The following is a 27,102-nucleotide window of genomic DNA, read 5'->3' on the forward strand; positions in this document are numbered from 1 at the left end:
CCTGAGAGCGTAAAGACTTCCGTCACTTCCTTCGGGACGGGACAGCAATATCAAGCTCAAAGACTTGATTATATGAAGTCCTATCTACCCTTTGCTATATTAATTTTTACAACGAATAAAAGACAACAGCTCAAAGACTGGAATAATCTATTCTTTCAACACAAAGACAAGAACTAATGCAAGCTCAAAGACTTGCTACTATTTCTTATCAAACAATAATTTTTCCTCAAGAATAGACGCAAGCTCAAAGACTTGCCGCTCTTTCTAGAGATTTTCCTATCTTAATTAATCTTCTCAAGCTCAAAGACTTGCTGCTCCTTCTAGAGATTTTCCTATCTTAATTAATCTTCTCTACTTGCAGCTCAAAGACTTCAAATCAGATTAGACTAAGCTCCTTTAGAAACACTTTGCATGGAAGAAATAAAAAGATTCAAACTCAAACATGTAGCTCAAAGACTCAAAACTTGAGTAATCCTTCTTTATTATTCTTCCAAACTTTCAATTCACATACATAAGCTCAAAGACTTCTTGCTGTAAATTTGGCAGAGTTTTTGTTTGCTTTCCAAAATATATAATTACAATGGACCCTCTCTTCTATTTATAGGAGAGGAGTCATGAGAAAAAGGTGGGAGGATCCTAACTAACTTGAGAGATTCTCTCAACCACCAAGACTTATTCAATAACTAACTAAGACTTCAATAAATAATAAAGACTTATTCCAACTACAGTCCTATTTGAACACAACTTGTAGTTGCCTTACATGTAATTACAAAAGTGCAAGTAATGTGTAACTTGCATTTTACAAAAAATACTTTTACATCTAACTTGTCAAAACAAAATTACAACTAAAGATAACTAAAACTATTCCATGTGTTTAAGGACACGACTCTAACTGCATCATCCTTTCTCTGTGATGATCTTCATGTCGCTTCAGGATGCTAAAACTTGAAGTATTCTGGATTTGTAAAGACGTCTTGAACCGGAACGGGAACTTGCATCCTTAATGATCTTTGTGTCCTTGGCCAATGAACTTCAACCTTATCTTCTTGCTTGGGGTAGTACTGGATTTTCAGGAGGGAAAGAACTGCCTTCCTCTTTTCATGTTATGACCATCTTTGTCTTGAAAGCATTCTATGCTCTCAACCAGGAATTGTTGTTGTATCTCTTCTTTGTATCATCCTTCATTCTTGAAATCTTCTTGCAAAATAAGGCCCATGCCTTAATCCATTGATTTGGTAGATCGTGTGTGCAAACTGGACTGACAAGGGAAGGGATAAATTGATGCAAAAATGGGCTCACAAGTGAATTTCGGGTTTTGGAAGTTGCATTACATGTGTGAGGAAAACAAGAGCATTAACTTGCAATTGTGGGGAACAAACATGCAACTTCATATGTGTAATGGGTAACTACAAGTTTGCACTTGTAATTGGACCTTTAGAACTCATTTTCAAGTGTTTTTTGAGTGCATTTTGGACAAATTTCGGGTTCTGGATGGCTAACCACAGGTAGACTTTAAATGGGGAAAATGAATGAAGGTGTGAAATGAGTGGATGAAATGGTATGTACGGATGAGGGAATTGGAAGCGGATAGGTAAAAATGAATTTCAAGAAGATCACTTGGAACTTTGCCAATGCAAAAATGGGAAGAACTTTCAACTTGCAATCCGGATTTCAAAACCCGAAATTGGGAAGAACTTGATTTTTTAATCATTGAAGCTTGATTTTTGGACTAAAGAAGGTTAAGTCTTTGTCCAAAAAGGGAAGAACACATTAAGAGGTAGAACTTTTTTACACTTGCAAACTTATTTGCAAATTGGGAAGATTACGAATTGGGAAGAACACATCTCTCTTATTTTGAAACTTGATTTTTTGGACTAAAGAAGGTTAAGTCTTTGTCCAAAAAGGGAAGAACACTAATTTTCCTCTTACTTGCAATCAGGTTTTTAAAACCCGAATACAAGTAAAGAAGGAGAAATTCCAAAGGGGAAGAACAACTTTACTTTACAAATTTCTTTGTAAAATGGGGAATTTCCTCTCATAAACCCATTTTTTGGGGGAAGAACCAACATATTTGGAAACAAGAAGAAAAGAAATCTTACCTTGCTCCAATCTGAAAATGCTTCTTCAACAAGATGATTAATCTTTGGAAGAAGAAAGAAAAACTCTTAAAAAGAAATTAACCGCATTCCAAAACCCTAGCCACGTTTTTGAAAAAATGCCCAAAACTGAAAAACGTGGCAGCAAATTAATGAGAAATGGCATGGACAATGGCCAAGACACTTTCTAACCTCAATGCCTTAGCATACCAAGCCAAAATAATTCATAGCATTGCTAATTCGTGGCATTCCAAATGGCAAAAAAACATGGTTTTTTGAAAAACGTGGCTGCTGTTATAAAGCTAAAACCCAGCAATGTGGCATGAAAGGTGTCTAAAAATGCATGGAAATAGGAAGGAATCCTAAACGCCTTCCTCCAACAAATTCTCCACAAAAATTTGCTAAAAATCCTCAAAAAAAACGTTTTTCCTTGCAAATCGGGTTTTTTTGGAACAAATAGCAAGTTTAAAATGCATGAAACAATGAAAATTGGGTTTTTTGGAGGATATAACAAGTTTAAAATTTCACTTTTTCAACATGTTAGGCAAAATCGGGTTTTAGAAAAGAAATTACAAGTAAAATTACTTGTAATAGGGAAATAGAATTCCCTTTACAAGTGATTTCACTTAAAACATGTAAAGGGGTTTTAAAATCCCATTTACAAGTTTTTAAACACTTAAAGTCAAGCTACTGGTAATTGACAAGTTTTACAAAAACTTGCAATTGGAGAAAAATTCCCCTACAAGCCTAAAAGCTTCAAGGGGGGTTTGAAAAACAAATTACCAGTTACTGGTAATCATCGAAAAATTCCCCTACATTGAAGCAAAAACATAACAAACGAACTCGAAATGCGATGAAGTTTGAAACGTAGCTTGGGGATGGATTGGGGATTAAGCCAGTCCAAGGATTAGGCAAAATTATGCCTCGGGAAGCATGCCATAGAGTAAAATCTTCAACCTGCAGTGACTGTTCTGAAACTTGAAATTGCATAGAAAGCTAGGAAAAGGAAGACCAAAACTCACCAAAACTTGGACAATGATGGCAAAGACACCCCCCAATGATTTGACACTATCAAATGTGAATTTTGTACCTCGTAAAACATGCCTTGGAGACAAAAAATGACACTTTATAGGCAAAAATTTGTAGGGGTTGTCACATTTTTGAGAACCCAAAAATGAGGACAACAAACCACACACTCTCAGGTTGTTGCACAAAGGGTGCAAGCCCTCCACCAAGTGGAACATGCTCGACAAGCTCTCATTGAACATGCGTAGAAAGCTTCAGACTAGTTGGCCCAAGAGTATTCTCGGGTTACTTCTCTGGAGAAGACCATGCGCAAGCATGAGCAGCAGTTGGTTGAGAGAGATCGACAGGTGGAAGAACTAAACACACAATTGATAGGGAGGGATGAGCAGATCACTCAACTGAACACACAATTGGGAGAGAAGGGTAGTGAGCTTGAGATGATGCATAAGAAACTGATGGAAGCAGCATACATGGTCAAGGAGTCTTGTGAGAGGGAGTTGATGGCGACTCAATGCCTCCAGCTTTTGCAGCAACAACACTTGCAGCCATCCACCCTGATGTCTTCTCTATTCCTAGGGATGTCCTTCCACCCTCTTGCTTCTCAATGATTTTGTATTTTCCAGCCCATTTTGTTTTCATCGTCTGGAAGATCTCTTCTTTTTGGGGGAGCTGATGTAGTCGGCAAAACTACTATAAATAATAAATAGTGTTTTGTTAGTATTATAATTGGCAGTATAATTACTTTTGTTCTTGAGAGATTGCTAGTAGTTGTCGGCGGTTGGCAGCCTTAACCAACTGCCAAGCACTATATATACTTTGATTGTTGTATTGGGTAACATTCATGATTGTATACTGTTGATGTGTATTTTGTACACGACCCAACACAGAATAAAATACGCAAAGGTATCTTATCCTCTCTCGAATAAAGTCTCTGAATGCTGAAGATGTCGCAAAAGGATCAATCGGGATGACTTCAAGGTTCTGCTTTGTAGGATCTCTACTTGTGGATAAGCACCAGTGGTCGTTGTGTTTGCTGTTTCTTCAAGGGGCCTTACGTACTTTCAGAGAAAGCTTGTCCATGCTACTTTCTTTCAAATGAGGGAATAGGATTTTCCTAATGCTGACAGATTTTCAAAAATATCAAAAGATAAGGGTTTCAAGGAAGAGATACTTAAACTAATCCTAAGAATGACTCAATGAAGGCTAGACTTGATAAGATTCTACCAATTTCAGTATCGCCAAGAGATTACAACTCTACTGGAATTGATGCGATCTTCTAAGGGGATTCAATAACTTTCAAATCATCAAGGATATAGATACTATCAAGGAGATACATATCAATACTTCTAATGATGATTGAATTCTTAGTCAATCTCAATGTTTCCAGTTGACCACACAAGGCGTTCTTACAACAGTAAGAAGCTAGTGGTTTGGAATGTGAATCTTATCAAAGATCAAGCACAACAATTCGTCCTTCAAACTTAAAATTTAAATGCTATTTCAATTGAAAGTGATTCAAGAAGATGAACAATCATGAAGATAGCCACAAGTATTGCAATAAAATACCATAACTTCAATATTTTATTGATCTCATAACCAAATGGACAACAATTGTTCAAATTTCTCTCTTCACTACTCAATTTTGCTACAACAATAACTTATTTCTCTCCAACTTTCTAACTTTTTCCACTCTAAACTCTCTTACTCTTTAAAATGAAATGAGTGAGGGCTTATATAGCATCCTCAAATACAACGAATGGCCCAGATCAAAAGAAGATCAACGGTTGAGATTTTGACACCTAAACCCTAATTAGGGTTTGTTACAAAAAAGTCCCCATTTAGATAAACATTATTAATCCATAGCCAATAAAAAATTGGCACAAATAACGAGGAGACATAGACCAATAGAAATCAAGTTGCCACATCATCCTATAACAACTTTTCATCTAGAACTTTGTTCCCTTTCCTATGCTCTTTTCTAGCATATTCAATGAATCTGGACACAATTCCTTCAATCTCAGCAATGGGAATCTCAGGAAGATTCTTCATTCGTTCTTCCAAGTGAAGGACTTGATCAAAAGCAGTGAGAAGAGTTGTCTCCCATCCAGGTTCAAGTTCTTTGGTCTTCTCAATCAGGAACATAGTAGTATACATTTGATCTCGTTGCTTTTCTGTGATGATGTTCTCTTCCTTGCAAAAGATGACCTTGATTCTATCCTCCAACTCTTGTATGTCCACATCTGTCTCGATCTCGATCCGCCTATCAAAGATGGTACACAACACCTCAAACACCTTGTCTTGAATTGGATGGATGATGCCTTCAACTCAGCTGCATCTGGTGTTGACGTCTTCAAAAAGGACTTCCTTCATCTGGAGCAGAGCTGACCACTGTAGGAGGCTATGGGTTCCTCCATCCATTATCTTTTCTTGCGTCAGAATCCGTCTTGGTGTTTCTCATATCACTTGTAAGATCGGGATGATAACATTTCTAGTGTGGGTGAATGCAGCTACAATTATCATTAGATTATGGATAATCTCAAGGACCTGGATAGCTCGATGAACTGTCTTCATCATTCTTGTTGCAAATTCAACGGCTACCTTGTGAGATTCATCAATCCAAGAACTCATGAGTTGAATTAGGTTCTTCGCCCTTTCTGTCTCACTTATTGATTCAAGAGGAAGTGCATGCAAAGGAGATATTGCTGGATCCTGTCGTCTCAAAGGCTAGTTAAGATGGCTAAAATAATTCCTCCAAGCACTGACTTCCTTTTCAAGCTTCTTATTCTTTTCCACTTCCTCTTTGAGTTTGTCTTTGAGTGTTTTCAGTGAATCAGTTGCTTCTTCCATCCATGTCAAAAACTTGACCTTCTTTAATGCAAAATAAGAGCTTTTGGGAATTTCGCTCTGGACCCTTTGGAAAGGTCAGGAGCAAAATTTCCCTTCTTGTCCAAAATTCTTCATTTTCTCATACTTTCAAATCTTCAAAGGCGACAAGAATGTCCAACCTTCCTTCCAAGATACCCTGCACATCAAAATTTAGCCAAAGTTAGGGAGAAATGAGCTTTAAGAAGACTTTCGCTCTGGACCCTTTGGAAGGGTCAAGAGCGAAAATCTCATTCCAGACCATATTGCTCACTTTTCAAGTTTCAAACCACCTCATAAGGCAAAGTTAGATCATTTTCCAAGCTAGGAACAAGTTTCCAAGTCTATCCAAGGCAAGAAATAGGGTTTATGATGAATTTCGCTCTGGACCCTTTGGAAGGGTCAGGAGCGAAATTCTCCTTAAGGCAACAATCTTGTTCTTCAAAAACCAATCAACTCCATCCCCAGGCAAAACATATCAATTCACCTTCAAACATGCCCTAGAAAGCAACACTTAGCCAAAAATGAGAAGAAAAGGAGGTCTAGAATGATTTTCGCTCTAGACCCTTAGGAAGGGTCAGGAGCGAAATTGATATTCAAGGCCAGGTCTTACCTCAGTTTACTTCATTCTTCATCGATCTTGATCAAATCAACTCCCTCGTTTCACTGACTCTGCTCAACTAATTCAGACCGGGAAACAAACAGGACCCTAACAGAAAACCTTGAATCTAGACCTAACCTGACTTGAGACCTATTCCCCTGCTCCTTGATCTAACCAACTTGACTCTCCCGAAAGGCATGCTTCATTATGGCAAACTTGAGGTTCCAGGCAGACGACTAATCAACTCCCAAAAACAAGACTGGACTTAGCTTGAAAGAAACCCTAAACGAGCTTCCATAGATTAGCCCTAATCTAGCAAGCCCAGGCAAATCACTCACTTACTCAAAAACCCAGTAGGCAGAGAGAAAAACTAACTAAAGGAAAGCAAAACCCTAAGAAAAAGAGGGGGTCCCCATTCTAATGGGGCGATGTGTGAAATGGTCACAACATCTGGCGACACCATAGAGAATGTTCGTGAACATTTGGGAATCAATCCATCTTAAAAGAATACTCAAAGAATGTTCCTCAATAAAACAGGGAGTTAAACGACACTTACATGAAGAGACTTTCATATTGAGACAGAGTATTAAGTCCATAGTTATCCATGTGTGTGCAATGAGTTAATTCCCCTCGACAAGACAATCATGATCTCCAGGTTCCCCTGTGATTAGCTACGTAGTTTATCTGAACCCCAAAAGCATCCTAGATAGAGCCTCGCTGCCAGTCAGAGGTCCATAGTCCCGACGAGGTTATCGCCGCAAGCTCACGGACATTGCTCCATTGCCAGCCAGGCGTCCATAGCCTCGATGGAGTTATCTGTATATTCCCGTTAGCCAATTTTGATATTTCATTTCATCTGTTTTTTTTTTTTTTAAATTATTTTTTTTACTTTTTCCTTTTTTGATATTGCCTTTTCATTCCTTCAAATCTTTTGGCTCGTAAGCAGTGAGGCTTACTAGGGTTTGAGGATCGCAGTGGCGCTGAAGCCAGATTTTAGATTTTTCACCAATCACAGCTTTGCCTGAAAACCATAACGACTCGGAGATTATAAGTGTGAAAAGATATAATAACTAAAGGACAATAATATTTGAGTTCAATAAGCCAATCTTACTTCATTGCAAATACAGCCTGACTCAAAATTTTATCAAGAAAAACTTCTTCGTGCTTCTAAAAAAAAACTTCATGATTGTCCAAATGAGACAAACAATCTAGCGGGGGGGGGTCAGAGTGCTTCATCACAAAATCGCCCTTTTCAAATGGATACCCCTCGAAACAAACCAACCAACCAAAGACACCAAAACAACCTAAACTAAGACCCAACAACAAAACCAAGGTCAAACCCAAAACACACCAAACCAAACAAAACCAAAACGAAAAGAAACTAGACTAACTATGTACAAAGGCAGACCTCCCGAACCTTAGGGCTGGAAGTAATGCTTGAGATACCTCCCATTGACAGGTAATGGGACGTCTTCCCCAGTTAAGGTCTTTAATATGAATGCATTTTCTCCTAGAATCTCAGAGATTTGATACGGGCCTTTCCATAGTCTATCAAATTTATCATGCTCTCCCTTCTTTTCATGTGCTTTATCCTAGTATAAGACAAGATCCGAGATCTGGAATGCCTTGACTCTAGCTTGTCTATCGAACCATCTTTTGACAACTCCCTGATGCTTTGCAAAATTTTCCAGTGCTTGATCTCTCTTTTCCTCAAGATTCAATAGTTGCATTAATCGGGCTTGGACAACATCGGTGTCTTCCATGTATTCTTGGATAAACCTTAAGGTTGGGATCCTAAGTTGCATAGGGAATACCAGGTCTTGACCATAAACTAGGAAGTAAGGCAAAATCCCTAATGCGTTCTTGGTCCTGATCCGATCTGCCCAAAGGGCAAATCTCAGTTGGGTATGCCATTCTCTTGGACTTCTCTCCAACAATTTCTTGATTACACTGAGTAGGTTTTTGTTTGTTGATTCAGCTAACCCATTACCCTGAGGGTAATAATTGGATGAAAATTTAAGGGTTATACCATACTCGAAAGCCCAATTTGAAAATCTCAATGATGTGAAGGCTGAGCCATTGTCGCAAACCAATGCATAAGGACACCCAAATCTTGTAATAATGTTTTCCTCAAGGAATTTAATTACAGCCTCAGTAGTGCATACCTTGAGAGCTTGAGCCTCCGACCATGTGGTACAATAATCAGTAGCAGTTGATATACTTGTGCTGTGCCGAGGATGCGGGGTTGATGACACCAATAAAATCCATTCCCCATTTTGCAAATGGTCTTGCTTCGATCACTGGATTGAGTGGCATGGCAGGATTCTTTTCTCTGAAAGCAGCGACTTGGCAAGTGTGACAAGTCTTGACATGATCAAATGTATCTTTGAATAGTGTGGGCCAGTAATATCCTACTCGCAGAATTTGATGGGCTGTGGCCAGGTTAGCACCATGTCCTGTACCAAACTTGGAGTGAAAATGTTCAATTATTTGTTTGGCTTCTTCTTTGCCAACACATCTTAGATATATTCCTTCGTGATTCCTACGATATAGGACAGATCCTTGAAGCATATAATGCTGACATTTTAACCTCAATGCTCTCTTTTGAGTGGGTGTCATATGAGTAGGACATCTGTGGTTGAGCAGGTAGGTCACAATTTCCTTGTACCATTCATCTGGGGTGACATCATCCAATTCATAAACTTGCTAGACTAACCCAGGCCCATCAACTGCCAGTCTGAGCTAAGGCCTGCCCTCGAACAAGTTTCATACGCTAGATTTCAATATCAAATTCTTGAATAATGGCGACCCACTTGCCTCTTCTCTCTCCTAGTTCATTTTGCATGAGGGTTTTTATAGCCGCATCTGGTACAATTGCATAAATTTTGGCCCTTAAGAGGTAATGTCTAAACTTTTTAATGGCTTTGACCAATGCATATGCCTGTTTTTCAATATTGGGATATTTGAGTTCCGTATCTTTCAAGGGGGTACTCATGAATGCAATTGGGTTCTCTTTCCTCTCTTCACTCCTTTGGGTGAGAATAGCTGCACAAGTGTATTCAGAGGCGAATGAATACAGGTAGAAGGGCTTCATGTAGTCAGGACTGATCGATACTGGAGTTTCTGCAATTGCTGACTTTATCTCCTCGAATGCTCTCTTGGCCTATGCTGACCATTCTATTTTTGTGTCCTTCTTCAACATCTCATTCAATGGCCTGACTATCTCGGCAAACCCTGTGATGAATTTTCTGACAAAATTGATTTTGCCAAAGAATGATTTGAGTTCCTTTTTACTGGATGGCAAGTTGATGGTTGATATAGCTTTCACTCTATCAGGACCAATAGAGATTCCTTTCTCTGAAATGACATGTCCTAGCAGCTTTCCTTCTGTCACCCCAAATATGCATTTCTTAGGATTGAGAGAAACACCATATCTTTTACACCTTTGGAAGACTTTTCTTAAGTCATCCACATGATCTTCCCTTTTCCTGGAAAAAACTGTGATATCGTCCATGTATATGATGATGCATTTCCCAATCAAGTCTCTGAAAGCGATATCCATGGCTCTTTGAAAGGTGGCCCCGGCATTGATAAGTCCAAAAGGCATCCTTTTATATGCAAATGTTCCCCACTTGGTAGTGAAAGCGGTCTTCAATCGATCTTCGGGTTCAACCAATACTTGATTATAACCTGAATATCCATCCAGAAACAACATCATCTGTGACCCGTTGACAATTTGCAATACTTCGTCCAGAGATGGCAGTGGATAATTATCTTTCTCTGAAGCTCGATTAAGATTACTGAAATCGACACACAATCTGTTCTCTCCATTCTTTTTCCTGACAGGAACCAGGTTGGCGACCCACGTCGAATGTCTTACTGGAAAGATGATTTTGGCTGAAAGCAACTGCTTAACCTCTTGATCTATTAAAGGTTCTAGTTAAGGATTGACCGGCCTTTGTCTTTGTCTAAAGGGTTTGCTTCCTGGCTTCAAAGGGATTGTGTGAGTGATGATTGCAGTATCATAAGTCTTGAGATCTTCATAGCTCCAAGCGATGACATCTGGGAAATCTCTTACATTTTTTAAGATACCATTTCTCTCTTGCGAAGTACAGGTCTTCCCAATGAACACATTCTTAACCTGTCTGTCATCACCAACATTGATTGTGTCGCACGCATTTCCTTCCATGCAATGGCTTTTCATCTCCCTCAATTTGTCGGGATCAAAGATTCTTTCTAGCTCTACCATTCCTTTTGGAATAGTGTTTGTTTTCAAATTCAAAACTCCTTTTGCATCCAATTCTGCTCCCTCCACTTCATCTTCATCAATGATTTGGGCTAAGAAGACATCCGTGTTGGTCAAGAAATCCAATATATGCTTGTCGTCTTCAAAGACTTGAAAGTTGGTAATGTTGTCTGGAACTGAAGGTACTGAGGTCAGCTCTACTGTGAACTTTTTCAATCCTTCCATAGCTAATGGTACCAAAGAGCTAGCGGCTTGTGCAAGAGAATTAGCCACTTGATTCTGATGTCTGTATATGGACTTAATATTGAAGGCCTCAAAACTTTCAATGAGATCCCAAACTCGATTTCGGTATCTAGTCAGCCTTTTGTCATGGCACACATACTGCCTTCTGATTTGTCTTATTACTATTTCTGAATCTCCTTATACCTGCAGTATTTTAGCTTTCTTTTTGATAGCTAACAATAACCCATGAATTTAAGATTCATATTCAGCCACATTGTTGGTGCAAGGGAACTGTAGCCTATGGGCGGCAAGGTAAGTTTCTCCTAATGGACTAATCAATTCAAAGCCAGCTCTAGATCCTTGCTTGGATTTAGATCCATCGAACCTTAATGTCCACATTGGATTCCCTTGGTCTTCTGACTCTTGGACTTCTTGGCTTTCCACTGATGTGTTCGATAGAGTTTCATTTTCTGAAGAACTTTCAACTTCTAGGTCTTCAATCTCTTCTACAATCAATGTCCTTGGGACTCTCTTGTATACTTGTTCTAATGCAGTCTTGCACATGGCACAGGATAATTCTGAATGGATGGCATTATGTATCCTACATCAGTTGGGGAGGAGCAGATCTCAGACAGACGCCAAGTTGCCAAGTAGCATACTTTGTTGCACATTCTTGTGGACAAATTTTCTAAAATTTTCAAACATTCCATCATCATCTTGGTCGGATCCTTGGTCACTTTCCACGACAATTTATGTAGATTCCATCACCTCCTGTTGACTGTCTTTTCCTTGTAGGTTCTGTATCATCAAGACTTCTTCTACTTTAGGTTTGTATGTCCCCAAATCAGTTTCTAAGAATAGGACTTCATTATCTTCTCCATACTCGGTTATCATAAGTCTTAATCTTGGAGTACTGTCGATTTTGATTTGGTTTGGAACTCCTCTCCAGGGTAGCCACATATGTGCAAAGTCCGTTGACACATACCCATTCAACTTTCGTGACCAATCTCTACTCAGAAGCATATCATATGTGTCAGGTATATCCACGACTGATATGTCTATGAAATTTTGGACCCTTGGGTCTGCAGCTAACTGCATGTGGATATTGTTCAATTCTCCCATGACTGAATTTCTGTCTTGTCTAATTGAGTGACTTTCCTTCTGGTGGGTGCAGGAGTTATACCTAGCTTCTGACAGACGGCCAGGGGCATCACATTACTAGAAGCTCCCGAATCATACAGACAGTTGTGCAATAATTTTCCAAAGATTCTGACTGATAGCAGGAACGGGGCCGGCTCATCTTTTCCTTGGCAAAGGATTGAGAATCCTCATTATGTTCTTGATTCTTTACTTCATTGATCTTTGGATTGTCGTTCTTTTCTGAGGTTTCTTCTTTTGAATTCTCCGTTTTCTTTGAAGGTTTCCCTTTCTTTACTACATCCTTTTGAGTAACTACCCACTTTTCGGGAAGGACCTGGCTTGCAGTGAGACTCTCTTGGACGGTGGGTTGAACTTTCTTAACGTCACCTCTTTTAAGTAACATTTTCCCCTCTAACATATCCTCCTTTTTGGCTGGGAAGGCTACGGTCTGGACCATACACTCGTCTTCTTCAGACTGCTGCTTGATATCAGTTTCATCTTGAATTACATTGACGGTGGCTTGAATATTATTGGCCACTTCTTTGGACGTGTTCTGACTATTTGGCCATACTGTGTTTGAATCATTCAGGCTATTAATCACAGCATCTTTAATCTCTGATACCTTCAATAACTCATAAAGTGGCAGGCTAATCTTAACCTTCTTGAGTTCTTCCAACACCAACATAGCCAGTCTTTTCATTTCATCTCTTGGGGAAGGAGGAACATTCCTTTGCCTATACTCTCGCGCATCTTGTGGATAATCCGGATTATTGCTAGCCTTTGGATCTGGAGGAGTAGAGAAATTGTTTGGAGGGATGGATGTTGTCAGAGGTTCCTGATTTCTCTGATTTCTTTGGTATACTCTGGGGCCTAAGCCTCTTGAGGATTGGTGGAATACTTCTTTTATCCCTTCAACTAGGACGCTATTATTCAAAGGCGGGAAATAATACTCTGAGTCTTCAACAGGTTCATTTGCCGATGCAGGTGGAAACTGGGAACCAGGAGGTACCATTGGTCCATTAGCCGATTCTGGCGGAAATCTTCCATTTTGAGCTTGGTTATTTTCTCCTTTTGGAAAATGTTTGTAGCTTTCCACAACCATGGCTTGATCATACCGGGTAGTCGGGACCATTTCATATCTTGTTGTAGGAGGATTTTTAGGTGCATCATTGCTACGCATTTCTTGCTGGAATATGTCAGTTGCAATCTTGAATTCAGGTGACTGCAATTCAGAATGTTGGTTTGTACTGTGGAGTCTACACCAGCTGGATAAGGCCGCCTCTGCTAGAAACACTTTACTGGTAGGATGATTTTCCTGATTTTGTGAACTTGATGGGTTGTCTAGTGGCGTCACCACGTGTCCATTATTAGGAGCTGTATTCCATGTTCTCCTTTGAAAGCCTTGATTGTTGTTTCCCTGATAGTTGTTCCTGAAACCTTGATTATTATTTCCTTGAAAATTTTGATTGTTTGCTTGTTGTCCTTGATTAATTCTTTGCATGCTTTGCAGTTGATTATTTTGATTCCTCAAATGGGTCACCTCAGTTGACAGCTTCTTGACTTGTTCAATCAATTCTTTCATTTCGTGCTTTTCTTCCTGTGTTCTTGAAGAGTTTGTTGCATTTTGCAGGTACACAGGTTGTGCTGGTGGGGCTTGTGAAAGTGCAACTCCGGGATGAAGCACCAACTAGTTTGACGGCTGCATATTAGGATATGTTGCTTGCGGAATAGGATTCATGACTGGGGTCTGATTGGCCAAGGCTAGACTAACTGCTTGAATTTGGTTTGGTGCTGCAGTAGGTCCCATATGAAGTAGCGGCCCAGTAATATTCTGTCCCATGTGCTTACTGACCTCAATAGCTTTTGCATATGCTGCGTTTAGATCATTCGGGATAGGATAAGTTCTTACGAACATGGTAGTGAGATGATCTAAGGCTCCATAATAAATCTCCCTCGGGTCAGCAATGAGATATGGATGTCGCAACATTGTGTAAGCCCTGTGGAACCTCTTATTGAAAGAAGTGATCGGTTCATGTTCTCCCCTTCAAATCTCAACAAACTGTCTATACAACTCAGCTGGTGTGGTTGGGATACCAAACTTTGCAATAAATGTATCCTTCATTGCATCCCAAGTCATGATTGACCCTGTTGGCAGGTGAATGAACCAGAAGTATGCTTCTTCTCCTAATGAGTAGGGAAAGAGCCTACATGCTACATCTCCATATTCAACTCGCTTGTTACGAAGATCTTCGAACATCTTGATATGATCCTCTGCGGTGCGATTGAAATCACTGGCATTGAATTTAGGACAAAAGTTCTTAGGATTCTTAGGCATATCATGATACATTGCAAATTCTAATGGTGATGGATTATCAATCATCCATGTAGCGCCGTTGAGTGCATGAGCAGGAGGAGGAGGAGGAGGAGCCTTGTGAGCCATCGTGCTTACTGGAGGTCGGAAACTTGATTGAAAACTTGATGAACCGACCTGGCTTGTTGGTTGAGAAATTGCCCAGATACTTGTGTGAATTGCTGCTTGTACTTGTTCTTGAAGAGATGGAGCTTGTAATAACTTAGAAGTGCCTTCTAGTCTTGATTCAGATTCCCTTGGAGTATCTTCTCTTTTGGCCCGCTTCGACCTTGAAGTGAACTGAAGTTCAGTCAGATTTTTGGTGCCTAGTGTAGACCTCAATATTCTTTGGTGTTTTTCAGGCGAGAAAGAACCAATACGATCCAGCGTGATGATCTGTTTTATGGAGATTACTACAGGTTCCTTTGGTTGCGAAGTTCTCGAGCGACGACTCTTTGGCGTTCTTCAGCTCTGTTTGCTTCTTGTTCCAAAACGATTCTGACCCTATTATACTCGGCTTCACTTCTCCTTAAATTCCACGCTAGGTCATTCAATCCTGAAATAATGTCCTCTTGGACGTTGCCTATTTCCAAATTAGGTTGCACTACCTCATTCAATCCTTCATGTGGCAACACCATCGTGATACATGCTCATGTTGAAAATATATATTTTTTTTTTAATTTTTTGGATAGTACTGTTCCTCTTGATAATCAAACTTTTGCATAAGAAATTGGCCCTCCTTCTAGCGCCAATTCTGTTGATGTGTATTTTGTACACGACCCAACACAGAATAAAATACCCAGAGGTATCTTATCCTCTCTCGAATAAAGTCTCCGAATGCTGAAGATGTCGCAAAAGGATCAATCGGGATGACTTCAAGGTTCTGCTTTGTAGGATCTCTACTTGTGGATAAGCACCAGTGGTTGTTGTGTTTACTGTTTCTTCAAGGGGCCTTACTTACTTTCAGAGAAAGCTTGTCCGTGCTACTTTCTTTCAAATGAGGGAACAGGATTTTCCTAATGCTGACAGATTTTCAAAAATATCAAAAGATAAGGGTTTCAAGGAAGAGATACTTAAACTAATCCTAAGAATGACTCAATGAAGGCTAGACTTGATAAGATTCTACCAATTTCAGTATAGCCAAGAGATTACAACTCTACTGGAATTGATGCGATCTTCTAAGGGGATTCAATAACTTTCAAATCATCAAGGATATAGATACTATCAAGGAGATACATATCAATACTTCTAATGATGATTGAATTCTTAATCAATCTCAATGTTTCCAGTTGACCACACAAGGCGTTCTTACAATCAGTAAGATGCTAGTGGTTTGGAATGTGAATCTTATCAAAGATCAAGCACATCAATTCGTCCTTCAAACTTAAAATTTAAATGCTATTTCAATTGAAAGTGATTCAAGAAGATAAACAATCATGAAGATAGCCACAAGTATTGCAATAAAATACCATAACTTCAATATTTTATTGATCTCATAACCAAATGGACAACAATTGTTCAAATTTCTCTCTTCACTACTCAATTTTGCTACAACAATAACTTATTTCTCTCCAACTTTCTAACTTTTTTCACTCTAAACTCTCTAACTCTTTAAAATGAAATGAGTGAGGGCTTATATAGCATCCTCAAATACAATGAATGGCCCGGATCAAAAGAAGATCAACGGTTGAGATTTTGACATCTAAACCCTAATTAGGGTTTGTTACAAAAAAGTCCCCATTTAGATAAACATTATTAATTCATAGCCAATAAAAAATTGGCACAAATAACGAGGAGACATAGACCAATAGAAATCAAGTTGCCACATCATCCTATAACAACTTTTCATCTAGAACTTTGTTCCCTTTCCTATGCTCTTTTCTAGCATATTCAATGAATCTGGACACAATTCCCTCAATCTCAGCAATGGGAATCTCAGGAAGATTCTTCATTCGTTCTTCCAAGTGAAGGACTTGATCAAAAGCAATGAGAAGAGTTGTCTCCCATCCAGGTTCAAGTTCTTTGGTCTTCTCAATCAGGAACATAGTAGTATACATTTGATCTCGTTGCTTTTCTGTGATGATGTTCTCTTCCTTGCAAAAGATGACCTTGATTCTATCCTCCAACTCTTGTATGTCCACATCTGTCTCGATCTCGATCTGCCTGTCAAAGATGGTACACAACACCTCAAACACCTTGTCTTGAATTGGATGGATGATGCCTTCAACTCAGCTGCATCTGGTGTTGACGTCTTCAAAAAGGACTTCCTTCATTTGGAGCAGAGCTGACCACTGTAGGAGGCTATGGGTTCCTCCATCCATTATCTTTTCTTACGTCAGAATCCGTCTTGGTGTTTCTCATATCACTTGTAAGATCGGGATGATAACATTTCTAGTGTGGGTGAATGCAGCTACAGTTATCATTAGATTATGGATAATCTCAAGGACCTGGATAGCTCGATGAACTGTCTTCATCATTCTTGTTGCAAATTCAACGGCTACCTTGTGAGATTCACCAATCCAAGAACTCATGAGTTGAACTAGGTTCTTCGCCCTTTCTGCCTCACTTATTGATTCAAGAGGAAGTGCATGTAAAGGAGATATTGTTGGATCCTGTTGTCTCAAAGGCTGGTTAAGATGGCTAAAATAATTCCTCCAAGCACTGACTTCCTTTTCAAGCTTCTTATTCTTTTCCACTTCCTCTTTGAGTTTGTCTTTGAGTGTTTTCAGTGAATCAGTTGCTTCTTCCATCCATGTCAAAAACTTGACCTTCTTTAATGCAAAATAAGAGCTTTTGGGAATTTCGCTCTGGACCCTTTGGAAAGGTCAGGAGCGAAATTTCCCTTCTTGTCCAAAATTCTTCATTTTCTCATACTTTCAAATCTTCAAAGGCGACAAGAATGTCCAACCTTCCTTCCAAGATACCCTGCACATCAAAATTTAGCCAAAGTTAGGGAGAAATGAGCTTTAAGAAGACTTTCGCTCTGGACCCTTTGGAAGGGTCAGGAGCGAAAATCTCATTCCAGACCATATTGCTCACTTTTCAAGTTTCAAACCACCTCATAAGGCAAAGTTAGATCATTTTCCAAGCTAGGAACAAGGTTGCAAGTCTATCCAAGGCAAGAAATAGGGTTTATGATGAATTTCGCTCTGGACCCTTTGGAAGGGTTAGGAGCGAAATTCTCTTTCATGCAACAATCTTGTTCTTCAAAAACCAATCAACTCCATCCCCAGGCATAACATATCAATTCACCTTCAAACATGCCCTAGAAAGCAACACTTAGCCAAAAATGAGAAGGAAAGGAGGTCTACAATGATTTTCGCTCTGGACCCTTTGGAAGGGTCAGGAGCGAAATTGATATTCAAGGCCAGGTCTTACCTCAATTTACTTCATTCTTCATCGATCTTGATCAAATCAACTCCCTCGTTTCACTGACTCTGCTCAACTGACTCAGACCGGGAAACAAATAGGACCCTAACAGAAAACCTTCAATCTAGACCTAACATGTCCTGAGACCTATTCCCCTGCTCCTTGATCTAACCAGCTTGACTCTCCTGAAAGGCATGCTTCATTATGGCAAACTTGAGGTTCCAAGCAGACGACTAATCAACTCCCAAAAACAAGACTAGACTTAGCTTGAAAGAAACCCTAAACGAGCTTCCAGAGATTAGCCCTAATCTAGCCAGCCCAGGCAAATCACTCACTCACTCAAAAACCCAGCAGGCAGAGAGAAAAACTAACTAAAGGAAAGCAAAACCCTAAGAAAAAGAGGGGGTCCCCATTCTAATGGGGCGATGTGTGAAATGGTCACAACATATATACATTACACTTGGTAATAAAAGAACATATTTTCCTACCATGTTCTTGTGATGATTACTTTCTTTGGTATTATTGTGTTATATGTATGGTATGTTTTTGTATCTTGTTTATTGTGCGTAATCAAGTAATTCCCTTTTAGGAGTAAACACAATGGCGATTTGTTTGTAAATTTATTTTCTACTAACATATTAAATTTTAATATTTTAAAATGTTTAAATTAGCTTTGAATTATAATATATTTATTGTTTGTATTTTAATATGTTTAAATGTTTAAATTAGCTTTGAATTAAATTTATAAACATGTTTATGTTATAATTTTTTAAAATTTATTAAAATGTATTCATATTTAATATAATATCATTTTATTTTTATGGGTTACTACTTCAATTTTTTTTAAAACCAAACTAATACAAGGCAAATTTAATCACCAATTCTTTTTTGAATTTTTTCTCCTTGTTGAACATCATCAAAGTTTTATTACTTATAAATATTTATAATATTGTGTGTGTGTGTGTACGGGCGTACCCATACCCAAGGAAAAAAAAATGCCGTACCCATGAATCCGTACCCGTAACCGAATCAGCAACATAGTTGATAACATAACAAATTAGGATTTATTAAAACAGCTGGAGGATCTGTGACCAGGATTGCCTTATTGAAATTTCTAGGCAAAACCAAACTATAGGACAACTAATATAGCCATGGATTCTTTACTTTCTGTATTAGAAGCAGAACTAAGAACCATCATGTTAGCAACTGTAAATTGATTCTTGTTTCAATTTTTTTTTAAGTTTTTGAAATCTTGACCATTATTAACCTTTAACTCCTTGAATATGGGTAAGCATGATTTCCATGGATTTAATCTTATTAGTTTTTCTTCCTTTCTAGTATTGATACTTTTGCGTACTTCTGCTAATGAAAACCAACTGGTGTGGGTATTTGCTCTATTATTAAGATTAGAAAACAAAAGGATTGCCGTGAACTCATATTAAAAACAAAAGGATTGCCGTGAACTCATATTAAAAACAGTGTATTCCCATTAATAATAAATAAAACAATGAAATTAACTTAAAGGAAATCTATTTATAGTGCTTCAAGTGTATGGAACATTGAGATGTGACAATATATATCTCTTTGTATCTATAAAGTTTTACACATACTGGGCCGTCCAATTGTTCAATCCTGCTAAGGTTCATTTTTGGAGCGGATTTCAGATTTCACATTTCTACCAGGCTTTGGAATGTTTTGAAAGATTATTGCTTGTGATATTTTGTCTAGAATTAGGACAAAAAAGATAATAGAAAATTGTAGTTCTGCTCATGGCATGGGAGTATGCTAGTCATTTTGCTAACCTGACTAAATTATAGCCAATTGGCAACCTTCCACTTTTGCTTTGCAATATGTTCTCCGTAGTCTTTGGTTTTTCTCATTTTTGATCTGCTGAGGTGGGCTTTAATCCTTCTTGAGATGTTTAATATTGTCTTCTCTTTTGGTGGCTTCTTTTGATCCTGTAGTTTAGTCATGTCTGTTAAAGTCTTGTTGATGTCCTTACTGGTCTTCTCAGTACTTATCCTTTCTGATAACTTTGAGCGGTGCTTTATATTGCAGTGTTCAGATCATGATTTGAAAACTCTGTTAATATATCTAAGTCATCAAGCATCTGATTTCACTTTCTTCTCTTTCATGTAATCAAAATATTTCAAGAGTGTCATAAATTAATGCTAATATTCCTTAATGGACTTAAATCCTTGTTTCAGTGTACAAAACTGTTTTTATTTTGTCCTGAGCTCATCCTTAGTTAATTCATTCTTGCAAATTTCTCTTACAGTTTTATGCCCTCATGATGACACAACAATATTGAAACACTGTTGAGTCTTAGTCAAGGCAATGTGCCTTTATTCTGGTTCTCAAAATTTAGGAATAACCATGCAAATTTAGATACTTTTTGAACCCTAGAGCCATGCCTTTACTGTACCGACTGTCACATTGCTATTGACTGTGGGTGCAAAATTCTCTTAGGTTACTTTTGACTGGATCTTGAATGTAGGTTCCTACGATTTATGTTGGTTTTGAGACATTGAATAACTCCTACAAATAGCTGCTTCTAGTGCCCTCTTTATGTTGCATTTACTATCAGTAGTTCATTTATTGATTGTAAATTAATATTGAAATCATTTTTGCAATACACAGCGTGCTGGAATGAAGAGATTGACTATCATATTATTGACATATATGTCTGATATAGGTAATTCCAATATGCTGAGCTATTAATAAGACAGATCAATTTTTAGTGATCCAAAAAAGATTTTGGTTCTCTACATGGCAAACGAGGACTTTTGTTGCAGGTCCAAAAACAGGTCTTTATTGACATCAAACCCTGAATATATTTGCATATTTTGTTTTCCTTTCAGAAAAAGATGCAATTAAAAAAGAAAAATGCATCTCGTTTTGAGTCCTCATGCAAAATTTATGGCATTTGGAAGAAGGATGAAAAGTTTGTCTTACACAAACTGATGAGTTTGTCTTGCACAAAGTGGCAAAACACCAAAAACTTTTTCCCCTGAAAGAATTTGTCAGGACTAGTGAAAATGCTTTCTCCTCTCTGTAGAAAGAAGTGCTTTTGTTATGAGACAATCGGGTGTCCTGTGGCTTTCCAAATTCTGCCGGACTCTTGTTTAGGCTTGTAAAGAATAAATAAACACTGTAAATGCATTCTAGAGTAGATTGACAACATAGAATTGGGATTTGGACTGGTTATTGACTGTTCTGAGTTCCAAATTGACTGTCATAATCAAGTAATCAGAATAATCAGGTTGGGAGACTTAAATAGGGGTCTTAGAAAACTAAATCAGAGATTGATACATGTCTGTTGTAAGCTCGAGGGGCTTAGACCTGTTATAATTGCATTATTGGAGTGATTCTAAGTTGGAGAGTTCCCACATTTAGCTGGATTTTTCACCCAAAGTGGTTTTCTCTAGGGCATATTGGTGTTTATTTCTCTCTGTTTGCCTGCAATTTCTAGTTCATTTATACAACTTAGCATCGGTCAATCGCTTGTTATCTTAATAAATCTGTTGCTAAGATATGAGCCATGGGGCATTGCCTGTTCTTTTTGAGTCAACATGCTTACTAGATCCTGAAGATGCACACGTTAATAGGAAACCTGGGTTATTTTACATGAGGAACTCAAGTATACTCTGTTGCACTTCTAACCCTCGCAAACCGGACAAGAGGGCAGGCTAGGCTAGATCTTTAACTGGTCTTTTATAGTAGCTGTAATTTGTTGCATCAATTTGCTTGATCGAAGTACTATTCTAGTGTTAAGTTGAACAGGTTTGCGAGGGCAGGCTAGGCTAGATCTTTAACCGGTCTTTTATAGTAGCTGTAATTTGTTGCATCAATTTGCTTGATCGAAGTACTATTCTAGTGTTAAGTTGATTCCTGTTCAAGAGATCTTTGAAATTTCACTTTTCACTGCTTTCAACTATGTATGTTATTCTGTTGACTTGAGAGGTTATAATTATTTTATGGTATCCCAGAAAAGATTTTTTTCTGTTGTATGTAGTTTTCATGTCATGCAGGGATGATGCCACAGTTAAAGTGAAGTGTTGCAGAATTTAAAGCAGGTCATGATATGAATTTTTATCACTTATGATATACTTTTTATGCTTTGGATTTGCAGAGAATAGCAAAGGAGCTTGACACAAAGACAGGGAAACTGTGCCTTAGGCCTGTTTCTCAGGATGACATTGATGCACTGCTTCAAAGTGATCCCACACTGAACATTGAACAGCCTATTGATATACAACAGTTTGATGAGATAGCTAGAAAACTCTTGAAACGTATAGCATTAGATAGGGGTAAGAGGCTGGGTCTTTTCATGTTGGGAGGCATTATGGTGGTTCACTTACTCAAAGGGACTGTACATAAGATCCCTTTTATAGGGCCTCCTGTTGGCATCATTATAAATGTGTTCTTGCCAACAACTGTTGTAGGTCCTGCTGTTGGTATTGCAGGAGCTATGCATTTGTAATCTTGTAAATAGTACCTATAACATGGCCAACAAAATCAAATTATTTTATTTTATATTAAGTTTTTTTATCATCTATTTATGCATTTTTTCCGATGCCCGTAACATTAGAAGACCTATGCCTCAGTTGAATAGATTGTGAGCTTCAACATTTTTTCCCTCAATCCAACCTATTAGACATTCAAGTAACTCAAGAAAGAATACTTGGTGTTCTATCTATGTATGAGGTGGTGTTGCATACCTAGACTTAATTGGTACATGCTTCTTAAAGTAATCAAATATATATGTCTGAAACACATGCAGTCCATACTTTTTGAAAGAATGCTTCTAGACGTGTTTACCTCACCAGCAAACTCAGCAAAATAAGCCACAGAAAAATGAAATTTAATGAGAATGGAAAGAAAGGGCATCTTGAGTTGCAAAAGTGTGCGTTGTAAAAGGATTATTTCTAGGCACAATGTGAAAGCTAATCTATTTTAGAAGAGCTGTATGGATAGCATTTTCACTGGGTTAGTAATATTTTCAAAAATTGGGGAAGATGAAAAGATGTGGTATTACATTCAAAATCATTTTTGGGTTCTTTTAAAAGTTGAGTTGATGAGTGATGTTGTTTTAAAACCTTATAAATGCTATGAAAAGAATACAAAATGGTAATCTAACCTTTCTGGCAAAACAATAAAAAAACTTCAAATTACCACTATTGTGTACAATGCCCAAGAAACACTACGTTCATTCTCTAGACAAATATATAATTAGCTGGGTTTTAGACGTAGAAATACTGAAATGGCAAAACAAGTAAGAGGAACATCACTGGTTCAAATATTATTTTGTTAATGCCTAAGAAATGCTACTTTCGTTCTCCAGACAAATATATTATGAGCTGGGGTTTAGATGTAGAAAGATTTAGCTGTAAGAGAGGAAATATTGAAATGACAGAAAAAGTAGAGGAATGTCACTGGTTTGAATATTGATGTAGAAGATGACTATTGGAGAAGTGCATATAGAGTCTGGGATGAGATATGATAAAAGTTGCTGTTTTGTCCTAGCACTTAACTAAAATGTGCAATATTAGAAGACACGATGGAATAGGATTGTAGTAACTGTGGTACCCTGGTTACATTGTTGACAAGAATAATGTAGTGGTGAGCTTTGAGTGGATGATTGCCAACTTTTGGAGAAGTGCAATGCTATTTAGGTGTTCAGTGTACTTGTATCTTTCCAATCCGGTATTAAACTCAAATTTGTGCAGCCAAGACGAGAAATGTTTTATATTGCTTGGGAGCTTGCCTCAGCTAAGCCTTATTTATTCTTTTTCAACCTTTAGTCCATAGAAGTGTGGTTTATGCATAGAATATGCTAGACAACTAAATAAAAGATTTAGGGACTGTAATAATCTACATGATTTCAAAAGTGTGAGTGTTTTGTGTATAGCATCAAGAGAGAGTTATGGAAGAAGCCTAGATACCAAGGTGCTTATAAAATTTGGTTTGGTTCTGGGAAGGGTTATTAGAGCGGCAGTAAGAGAAAGTTGCAAGTACAGCGGCAAGGATCATGAGAGCAACACAAGTAGAAATGGAAGATAGTAAAAGCAAAACATATGAGAACAAGGTATGAAGAATGGCTTCAAATAAAAATTTCATGAGAATTAGCCTGCAATATTCAGATCTCTGGGAATAGTGTCACAAATATTCTACTTCAAGCTTTCATAAGTCCCAATGATGAGCAACGGACAATAGATAGCTTCAGAAGATTGTCAAATATTGCAAAAGCTAGCAAGAGATACTGAGAGTGCGAGAGAGGTCAATAAAAGGTCGGATTTGCTAATATATGTTAATGTAATTGAGAGTTGTTTTGAAAAGCTAAAATCCCACCAAAGCTGGCCTTTAATCATTTTAGAATAGTTCAAATCTTACAAATGCTACTGTATTCATGTTGGCATTTGGGCTGCTACCGCACTTGTGTTAGCATCCTAGTGGAGACAAGATTACAAATATATAGAGGAAGGGTACCAGTAGCTGCACACCCTAAATTCAGCACAAGCTCTTAAAAGGTAGATCGGATTTTGACAATTTTTTTGGGTTTCTTTGTTTGCGATGTAAGAGCTTTTATCTATTATTTCAGCTTCTGGGTAGTTACAACAAATGCAGGAGTATTCATTATGCACATGAAGGTCAAAAAGTGGTCATTTGTTGTGCATAATGAATACTCCTGCATATGTTTTGACCAACAACTTCTCCAATTAAATACTTTTTTTTTAACTACCTGGGTATACAAATAGGCAACTATTGATGCATCAATTTTTTAAGTGGACTTTTAAATAGTATTTATTAATGAACGTGTATTGCATATGGGTGGCTACTAGGGCCTTTTCCCTAGGAAATGTAACTTAAAACATACAAGCAGCATAGAAACCCAAATGAATGCAATACATAGAAAAAACTATTTTATAGTTAGTTTTTACTGCAAAATTTGCCATCACTGCAGTGGTCTTATGTCATAAGATGATATGACACATTAAAGTAAACACATAATGCAAAATTAAATAAAAGAAATTATATGAGTGAAATTGCTTGAATAATTAAGTTAGGGGGTTTGTATATATATGTGTGAGAGAGAGATCGATCTTGTCCCTTGTCTTTGTTTTTTTTTTTTGGACTCCCAATATGCACTACCTATTTGTAAGACATACAAGGAAATTTAGTCAATGTTCATTATGAAAAAGTAATATATTGAAAATAATTAACGTGTAATATCTATCAACTACATTAATAGTGAACTTTGTTTGGGTGAAAGACAAAGAAATTTGGCATGTTTTTGGAGTAGATTGGAAAGAGAAAAAAAATGAAAAGGAAAGAGCGCATGGTTTGACTTGGAAATAGGAACATGATACGAAATAACAGGATCTAGACCAGGCCAAATATAAGTTGGGTTAACATGGCACATGGATTAGATACAATTGGTGTAGGGAGCAAAAGCAAACAATACTAGTGCAGGGACTGTAAAATTTATGCTGAGGGACCGATAATTCGATACTAGAAAAAATAGCATAAGAATAAGAGAGTATATGCCCCCTTCAAATTGATTTTATTTTATTAGATACAGCTATTTACAAAAGAAACGAATACAGAGGTAAAATGTGCCAAGTTTCAAAGTTGCCCACAACAAGAAATGAGAAGGAATAAACACCTCAAGTGAGTTACAATAGAAGAATATAATGAAGAGTCATAAGAGAAGTAGAAAGCATACAGGAAATGGAAGCCAAAAAGAATGAATTGAAATGAGTTGCCTTCGTATTGAAGCCATAGGGTTGATGAATATATGTGAATGTGAATAATCGGGTTGTCCAGAAGCCTTATCATGAGTTAGTTGAATTGTGTTTCGTCATTGTAATTTGTCAAACTCGACCTAAAGCATCAAAGTCAAATTGGTTGTAATAGATTGGTGATGTCAATTCCTATGTTAGGTGCTAGATTGGAAAGTTCCTATGCATCTTTCCATTTGTACCTAAGATTGATTATGTGGATGGATGAAAATCACAAAAAACAATTAAATTTAAAAAATCGTGAAGGTTTATGCAAATCCAATTATAAGGATGTTTTTGGTGGTATTCTCACTAAATGCAACCAATTTTTGCATCGACCCACCTTGGATTTCAAGATATTAAAGCTTCAACTTTTATTGACAAAGTCATGGAAACTATTAAGTTAAAGTTTTTCAGACATTCAAAATGGAATTATGTTTTTGGGTTATATTGTAATGGCATTTTTGTCAACCTCGTGAAATTTTGTGATGAAGTGTTAGTCCAATCAAAAGTTATGACTCTTTTTCTCTTGTGACTTTAGTGGTTTATCAAAAAGTTTGTTAATGGATATGCAAAATTAATTAAAATCTTTTCAAAAGCATAGCTTTTTCATTGAATGAATTATTTTCTAAGCAAGTTAGAGGGTTTGTTATCATCCTCACTAAGCTCAATTCTTCTTGAATTCTTGTTCGTGGTTGTTTATGTACCATGCCACTTTCTCCTTGCTAGCCAAATTTTGATAATCATTTATGAAATTCCTCAGTGCGCTACTCCTTCTTGATTGACTTTTCCTTTTACATTAGGCTTTGCAATCTTTCCATAAGATCTAGCTCATAATTGTCAGGTAAATTGATTTCTCAATTTTGTCAATGCCACCATAACCCACTTTATGATTATTTATTTTCCTGTCCTAGTTCGATCTAAATAAACATCCTTCCACAAAATAGAAGCATTTCCTTTTAACAAGGTTTTTGCAAATGCCACTCTTTCCATATATTTAATTTCTTCATACTCAATGTATTATTTCGTATTGTTCATCTAATCAATTAATCACTCAAGATTCAAATCACTCGCATAGTTAGAAATCTTATTTTAAGTCTCTTACCTATCTTGGAAATAGGTAATATATTGATATGATTTGGTTGTTCTTCTTCTAGGGTTTCTTCATTCAGATCTATGGCTTGAGCTCATAGTTCATCATCATCACTGACATCTCCATGTCTATAGTTTAGACCCCTTTTCCTATCTTCTTCTATAGCATCTAATTGGATCTTCATTGTTTTCATCATATCTATAGCATTTCTTCCACTCTTTTGGCAACATTGGTCATACCAATCTTCCTTCTTGGTTGCATCCTTCCTTGTATCTGGTGTAATTGCCCCATAGTTGGCATTTTATTGATAAACACT

At 37.5% G+C, this 27,102-nt stretch overlaps 1 protein-coding gene across 1 annotated transcript in view; it reads left to right on the forward strand.

The window, feature by feature from the left end:
- Positions 1 to 22,470, forward strand: part of LOC131073768 (uncharacterized) — a 39,135-nt gene extending 16,665 nt beyond the window's left edge. The window contains exon 2 of the mRNA XM_058010299.2: positions 22,045 to 22,470. Within this exon, the coding sequence (XP_057866282.1) occupies positions 22,045 to 22,395 (351 nt within the window). The 3' untranslated portion in view covers positions 22,396 to 22,470. The remainder of the gene's footprint in view (positions 1 to 22,044) is intronic.
- Positions 22,471 to 27,102: the final 4,632 nt, after the last annotated feature.

Source organism: Cryptomeria japonica, chromosome 3 (assembly GCF_030272615.1).
Source record: "Cryptomeria japonica chromosome 3, Sugi_1.0, whole genome shotgun sequence".
In the NCBI taxonomy this organism is placed as follows: Eukaryota; Viridiplantae; Streptophyta; class Pinopsida; order Cupressales; family Cupressaceae; genus Cryptomeria; species Cryptomeria japonica.